The sequence below is a fragment of the Salmo salar genome, chromosome ssa22 (assembly GCF_905237065.1).
Source record: "Salmo salar chromosome ssa22, Ssal_v3.1, whole genome shotgun sequence".
NCBI classification, from domain to species: Eukaryota; Metazoa; Chordata; class Actinopteri; order Salmoniformes; family Salmonidae; genus Salmo; species Salmo salar.
The window spans coordinates 55377784-55385813 of NC_059463.1; the positions used below are offsets into that span (position 1 = coordinate 55377784).

An 8030-nucleotide genomic window follows, 5' to 3' on the forward strand; every position below is an offset into this window, starting at 1 on the left:
CCCCTCCTCCCTCACCCCTCCTCCCTCATCCCTCAACTCTCACCCATCCTCCCTCACCCCTCCTCCCTCAAACCTCATCCCTCACCCCTCCTCCCTCACCCCTCATCCCTCAAACCTCAACTCTCACCCCTCAACTCTCACCCCTCATCCCTCAACTCTCACCCCTCCTCCCTCAAACCTCACCCCTCACCCCTCCTCCCTCATCCCTCCTCCCTCACCCTTCCTCCCTCAAACCTCACCTCTCCTCCCTCAAACCTCCTCCCTCATTCCTCAAAACTCATCCCTCACCCTTCTCCCTCAAATCTCCTCCCTCAACTCTCACCCCTCATCCCTCACCCCTCCTCCCTCAAACCTCATCCCTCACCCCTCCTCCCTCAACTCTCACCCCTCATCCCTCACCCCTCAAACCTCATCCCTCAACTTTCACCCCTCATCCCTCATTCCTCACCTCTCCTCCCTCAATCCTCATCCCTCAACTCTCACCCCTCATCCCTCATTCCTCATCCCTCAACCCTCATCCCAAGTGGGCTTTAGCTGTTTAAATCCCAGTAGGACAGTTGGAAATGCATGTACCCTGCTTTTAGCGTGTTAAATTATTTATTATATTGACATATAAGATGTGGGAAAAAACTTTTTCTCTATTCAATAAAAACCTAACGTTGCTAAAAAAAACCTTGCTTTAGTAGGAGATACCACTTCTGAGGTGAGAGACAGGAGGAAATACCTTCTTTAGTCAAAACTCAGGACAGGAAGGAAGAGAAGAATTAGTAGTCTTGGTAGTAGTACCTGGAGCCATTTTCCCCCCAAAAAACTAACATTTTATTGTAAAAGTAATATTCGTCATAATAAATAAAATAAATTAAACAACACATTTCAAATAAAATGTGACAAAAAAACATGACAAAATAACACTAAAAGAGAGGTCTGAAGTCATTTTTAAAAACATATATTGTTTTACATCGTTCTTCAAATACAAAAAAAAAAAACCTTGGAGTTGTATAAAGGAAGGAACACACATTGTATAAAAGCTGATACAGGAACTTACAGTCGAGCATCAGTCACCAGTGTTTAAATGTATAAACTCGTTGCGGGAATATTTCAGTAGAAGTCAATAATAAATAAAAGCAGTAGCGTAGAATGAAAGGACGGTGAGAGGAGGATAAAAGTGAAGGTAAGAATAGTCTCCGGCTGCATCTCAAACAGAACCCTTTTCCATATATAATGCACTACTTTTTATCAGAACCCTGGTGGGCCCTAGAACCCTGGAGCACCATTGGTCAACAGAACTGCACTATAAAGGTGAGATGGGTTCCATCTGAGATGGCTTCCATTTGAGATGGGTTCTATCTGAGATGGGTTCCATTTGAGATGGGTTCCATCTGAGATGGGTTCCATCTGAGATGGGTTCCATTTGAGATGTGTTCCATCTGAGATGGGTTCCATCTGAGATACAGCCTATGGCTTGATAGGCTTCCTTGGCCTGACAACATCAATATAGCTTTCTATATGAGCCATACGAGATAAGGGCTAAAGCTATACGAGATAAGGGCTAAAGTCTCTAAAATGTACTACGCAACTACAAGAGAGAAGAGAATGGAGGAATATAACAACAACAAAAACGGACCTTCCCTCCATTCTTCCCCCCTTTCTTTCTTGTCTCAGGGACGGAAGTGAGAGCTGGAGAGAAGGATGGAGTGATGGAGGGATGGAGACGGACGTCATCAGTATGGCGCAAACTTCTGTCTCTCCGGTTTCTTCCCGATCCCGTTGGCCGAGGAGATCTTCGCTGTATAGGAGATCTGGGCCTGGGCATGGGCCCCAGCGGCAGCGGCTGCATTGGCGGCAGGGTTGGATAAAGCCAGGAAGGGTACAGATTGGATGGATTTCATGGATTGCATTCCAAGGAGGCTGGAGAGGGGGAGGGCTCCATAGGGGTGGGTGCCCATCATGGGGACTGCAGCGTGGGGGTGGGAGTGGGACATGCCAGGGCAGCCCATGGCAGCCAGGGTGGCAGCAGCCACAGCTGAAGACTGGGCTGGGGAGGGCGGATGGCTGTAGGCCATGGTGAGGTCAGCAGGGGTCGACATGGAGGAAGACTGGGCGGTGGATTTGGCGGTCTCTAAACTGCACATGGTGATAGGAGGAGGAGGATAGGAGGTGAAGGAAGAGGAGGAAGAGGGGGGGGTTGGAGGTGTAGGGAGGGAAGGACAAGGGAAGGAGGGAAGGAGGGTGGAGGGAAGGACAAGGGAAGGAGGGAAGGAGGGTGGAGGGAAGGACAAGGGAAGGAGGGAAGGAGGGAAGGACAAGGGAAGGAGGGAAGGAGGGTGGAGGGAAGGACAAGGGAAGGAGGGAAGGAGGGAAGGACAAGGGAAGGAGGGAAGGAGGGTGGAGGGAAGGACAAGGGAAGGAGGGAAGGAGGGAAGGACAAGGGAAGGAGGGAAGGAGGGAGTAACGGATGGAAAAGGATTAGAAGGTTAAAGAAATAAAAGACATGTTAAAAAAAAATTGAGTGGAATTAAAGAAATCAAATAAAAAAGGAGATTAAAAATCTAAATGATAAAAGAGGTGTGTTTTTTTCTGGAGGTTGTAACAGATTATTTGAGGGGGGAGGATCTTTCTGGCTCTCATGAAAGGAGTGGGTGCTATAAGTCAGGGTGATGGCTTGGGTAAGGGCTTGGGTAAGGGAAACACAAATAAGTTCAAAGTTCATTAGGATTTTCCTTATTCTGTAAAGGATCAAAGATACATATTGTATTTGTCAATATGTAAATAAATAAATATATAATGTATTTGTATTTGTATTGTCTGTAATAATAATACAATGTGTATGCAACGTGTAATACAGTGTAATATACAGTGTATAATTTCTAATGCAGCATGACTACAGTGTGTTTTTTAGGGTTAAATGATAGCTTGGAATGTCCATCTGGCTACACAGTCAAATCTTTGTTCTTTGTAGAAATGGGGTATGTTCAAAATTCAGCACTTTCAACTGTCTGATGCAACACTTGGTAACAGAGAGGGTGAGTGAACGATGTAGTCTGACATCTCTTCTGATTGGAGGGGAGAGGTCCTTCCGAGAGCAGTCACACAACATAAATAATCATCACAAGATAAAAGACTTGATTTTAATCAGCGTATTAATGCGTTATTGTTCCACTAAACAGTTTTAGTACATACTTTAAAATGTGTTGCTATTTTTCTTATAGTACGAGCTGTTGAAAATGAATGTGTCAACATTACGTTACAACAAGATTAAAGAAATCTGTAATCTGTGGAGGTAGGTAAAAGTTAAGACTGTGTTGAAGCAGTGAAATGCCCCCCCTTGTATCATGAGGCTTGACGAGGGTTATGTTCATTAGGCACCGAACCGAAGAAAACGGACTGAAACAAGGAGGGACTACCTGGACTTGTCCAATAAGAAAGGTCTATATTCATTTTCCGTTGCAAAACATATTGGAACATTTTCTTCTGTTTTGTGCCTACTGAACACAGCCCAGGTAAACCCTGAGTGGTGCCAGAGTTAATATATAACAATACATATCAAAATATATGCCATTCAGGGGACACGTTTATTCAACGTGACTTACAGTCATGAGTGCATACATTTGACGAACCCACTACCCTGGTGTTAGAAGCTCTACCAACTGAGCAACAGAGGACCAGAGCTTTGTCTTACCAGGAGGTGATGAGGTATTGGGCCAGGTTGATAGAGATGGGGGTCCCTGTGATGGTGACGGCTCTATCACTGGTGCTGTCCAGCTGGCTACCAATCTTTATCTGAGCCCCTGACGCCTGCCGGATCTCATTGATCTTGGTGCCCTGGCGCCCGATGATGGAGCCGATGAGCTTGGGGAAGAAAGACGGGACCGTTAGGATGAGAGGGGAGAGATGTGTGTGTTAATCTTGGTGCCCTGGTGCCCGATGATGGAGCCGATGAGCTTGGGGAAGAAAGACGGGACCGTTAGGACGAGAGGAGAGAGATGTGTGTGTTAATCTTGGTGATCTGATGCCCGATGATAAAGCTAACGAGTTAAAGGAGGAACGTGAAGGTTACCATGACAATCAGATCACAATAACCACAAAGAAGGAATTTACTATTCATAATACTAAATGTCCAGGGCTCACTTAAAAAAAGAGACGTGAATCGCAATGTGACTTCACAGGATAAAGAATACATTATACATAAATGTAAAGGTTTGTGTATCATGGAAAAAACACTGTCTTGAGTTTTATAAACAAACATACACTCGCTCTAACCTCATCGTGTCTCAAAGCCTAACTCATCTCCTAGTAGAAAAACCAATAACCTTCCAAATCAGGGGTCAATTCCCTTACAAACACTAGCGGTAGTCCATCTGTACACTGCATCCAGCTACTCTAACTGCTACAGCCCATAGATCCCTGAGGCTATGTGACTATTGATTTCTTACCAAGGTAACTTCATAAGTGTTTTGCCTTCTGGACACAAGTCCAGCTAGTGTTTCTGTTTACTGGTTAATGGAAACGCAGTACGAAACAACCGGCTGAGATGATAAATGAACGATAGAATGTGACTAGAGGGGACTGCTAAATGGTTAGTTAAATAGTTGACCAAATACACCACATGACCAAAAGTATGTGGACACCTGCTTGTCAAACATCTCATTCCAAAATCATGAGCATTAATATGGAGTTGGTCCATCCTTTGCTGCTATAACAGCCTCCACTCTTCTGGGAAGGCTTTCTACTAGATGTTGGAACATGGCCGTGGGGACTTGCTCCATTCAGCCACAAGAGCATTAGTGAGGTCGGGCACTGATGCTAGGCGATTAGCCCTGGCTCGCAGTCGGCGTTCCAATTCATCCCAAAGTTGTTCGTTGGGTTTGAGGTCAGGGCTCTATGCAGGCCAGTCAAGTTCTTCCACACCCATCTCAACAAACCATTGCTGTATGGACCTCACTTTGTGCACGGGGGCATTGTCATGTTGAAACAGGAAAAGGCCTTGCCCAAACTGTTGCTACAAAGTTGGAAGCACAGAATCGTCTAGAATGTCACTGTATGCAGTAGAGTTAAGATTTCCCTTCACTGGAACTAAGGGGCCTAGCCCGAACATGAAAAACAGCCCCAGACCATTATTCCTCCTCCACCAAACTTTACAGTTGGCACTATGCATTGGGGCAGGTAGAATTCTCCTGGCATCCGCCAAACCCAGATTAATTCGTCAGACTGCCAGATGGTGAAGCGTGATTCATCACTCCAGAGGACGTGTTTCCACTGTTCCAGAGTCCAATGGTGGCGAGCTTTACACCACTCCAGCCGATGCTTGGCATTGTGCATGGTGATCTTAGGCGTGTGTGCAGCTGCTCGGCCATGGAAACCCATTTCATGAAGCTCCCAACGAACAGTTTTGTGCTGACGTTGCTTCCAGAGGCAGTTTGGAACTCGGTAGTGATTGTTGCAACAGAGGACAGACGATTTTTATGCGCTACGAGCTTCAGCACTGGGTGGTCCCGTTCTGTGAACTTGTGTGTGGCCTACCACTTCGCGGCTGAGCCGTTATTGCTCTTAGACGTTTCCACTTCACAATAACATCACTTACAGTTGACCGGGGCAGCTCTAGCAAGGCAGACATTTGACGAACTGACTTGTTGTCAAGGTGGCATCCTATGACGGTATGTTGAAAGTCACATCTCTTCATTAAGGCCATTCTACTGCTAATGTTTGTCTATGGAGATTGCATGGCTGTGTGCTCAGTTTTATATACATGTCAGCAATGGGTTTGGCTGTGGTCTTCCATAACCACTGATTTGAAGGTGTGTCCACATACTGTTGTATATATAGTGTAGCAAGCCGGACTATCAGAATATTTTTGCAGTGACTTTGTTTTGACTCATCACCTACGCTCCTGCTACTGTTTACTATCGATCACTTTATTTCTAGTTACAGTGAGCTCCAAAAGTATGGCCACAGCGACACATTTTGGTTTGTTTTGGCTCTGTACTCCAGCACTCCGGATTTGAAATGATACAATGACTATGAGGTTAAAGTGCAGACTTTGTTTTAATTTGAGAGTATTTTCATCCATATTGGGTAAACCGTTTAGTAATTACAGCACTTTCTGTACATAGTCCCCCCATTTAATGGACTACAAGTATTGGAACAAATTCACTTATATGTGTATTAAAGTAATAATAAGTTAAGTATTTGGTCCCATATTCCTAGAATGCAATAATTACATCAAGCTTGTGACAAACCTGTTGAATGCCTTTGCTGTTTGTTTTGGCTTTGGTTTCAGATTACTATGTGCTCAATAGTAATGAATTGTAAATAATATATTGTGTCATTTTGGAGTCACTTTTATTGTAAATTAGAATATAATATGTTTCTAATGTGGATGCTACCATGATTACAGATAATCCTGAATTAATTGTGAATAATGATGAATGGGAAAGTCACAAACTCACAAATATCATACCCTCAAGACATGCTAACCTCTCACCATTACAATAACAGGGGAGGTTAGCATTTTGGTGATTGGTATGATATTTATGCCTCTGTAACTTTCTCTTTATGATGGATAAGGGATAATGGATAAGGGATCATTGACAACAGATAATGGTTAATGGATCATGGGAAACAGATAATGGGTAAGGTAGAACGGATAAGAAATAATGGATGAGGGAGAATGGATCATGTTTAAGGGATAATGGATAAGCAGTAATAGATTAAGGATAAGATATAACGGATAATGGATAAGGATAATTAACAATAAATAAGGGATAAGAGATAATTAGTAAGGGATAATGGATAAGAGATAATTAATAAGGGATAATGGATAAGGGATAATGAATAATGGATAAGAGATAATGAATAATGGATAAGAGATCATGAATAATGGATAATTGATAAGGAACAATGAATAATGCATAATGAATAAGGGAGAATTGATAAGGAACAATGAATAATGGATAATGAACAAGGGATAATGGATTAAGGATAATGAACAAGGGATAATGGATTAAGGGTAATGAATAAGGGACAATGAATAAGGGATTATGGATAATGAATAAGGGATAATGGATAATGAATAAGGGATAATGGATAACGGATAAGGGATAATGAATAATGGATAAGATATAATGAATAAGGGATAATGGATAAGGGATAATGAATAATGGATAAGAGATAATGAATAAGGGAGAATGGATAAGGGATAATTGATGAGGGATAATGGATCTGTCACAGACAGAAAAACCCAGTGTCAGAGATCAGGATCATACCTGGGTTCAGATACTACTTGAAATATTTCAAACACGTTTAGCTTTTTGATCAAGTCTGTCTGGAGTGGTTGAATCAACATTGTGTTCACGTCATTTCAATGAAATGATGTTGAACCAACATGGACTAGATGTTGAATTGACATCTGTGCCCAGTGCAACTATTCTATTGGTTCCATTTAACCGGGCAGTAAAGGCCACATACAGTATTTCAGTATTTGAAATGACAAAAATGATTTCAAATAGTATTTGAGCCCAGGTCTAAGCCTCGTCCAGTGTCAGGCTTGAAGCACTTGATGGAGGGGCCCTAATGTCAGGAGACTGGTGATGGAGGGACCCTAATGTCAGGAGACTGGTGATGGAGGGGCCCTAATGTCAGGAGACAGGTGATGGAGGGGCCCTAATGTAAGGAGACTGGTGATGGAGGGGCCCTAATGTAAGGAGACTGGTGATGGAGTGGGCCTAATGTAAGGAGACTGGTGATGGAGGGGCCCTAATGTAAGGAGACAGGTGATGGAGGGGCCCTAATGTAAGGAGACTGGTGATGGAGGGGCCCTAAAGTAAGGAGACTGGTGATGGAGGGGCCCTAATGTAAGGAGACTGGTGATGGAGGGGCCCTAATCTAAGGAGACTGGTGATGGAGGGGCCCTAATGTAAGGAGACTGGTGATGGAGGGGCCCTAATGTAAGGAGACTGGTGATGGAGGGGCCCTAATGTAAGGAGACTGGTGATGGAGGGGCCCTAATGTAAGGAGACTGGTGATGGAGGGAC

At 43.7% G+C, this 8030-nt stretch overlaps 1 protein-coding gene across 2 annotated transcripts in view; it reads right to left on the minus strand.

The window, feature by feature from the left end:
• Positions 1–421: 421 nt before the first annotated feature.
• The window catches only part of pcbp4 (poly(rC) binding protein 4), a 145069-nt gene continuing 137460 nt past the window's right edge, over positions 422–8030 (minus strand). Inside the window, exons 13-14 of one of the 2 annotated variants that reach the window (XM_014168308.2) lie at positions 3680–3849; positions 422–2124 (exon numbers count right to left, since the gene is read on the minus strand). In XM_014168308.2, the coding sequence (XP_014023783.2) occupies positions 1722–2124; positions 3680–3849 (573 nt within the window). In that variant the 3' untranslated portion in view covers positions 422–1721. Of the gene's footprint in view, positions 2125–2429; positions 2674–3679; positions 3850–8030 lie in introns of those variants that run through there. The other variant, XM_014168310.2, reaches the window with a different exon arrangement.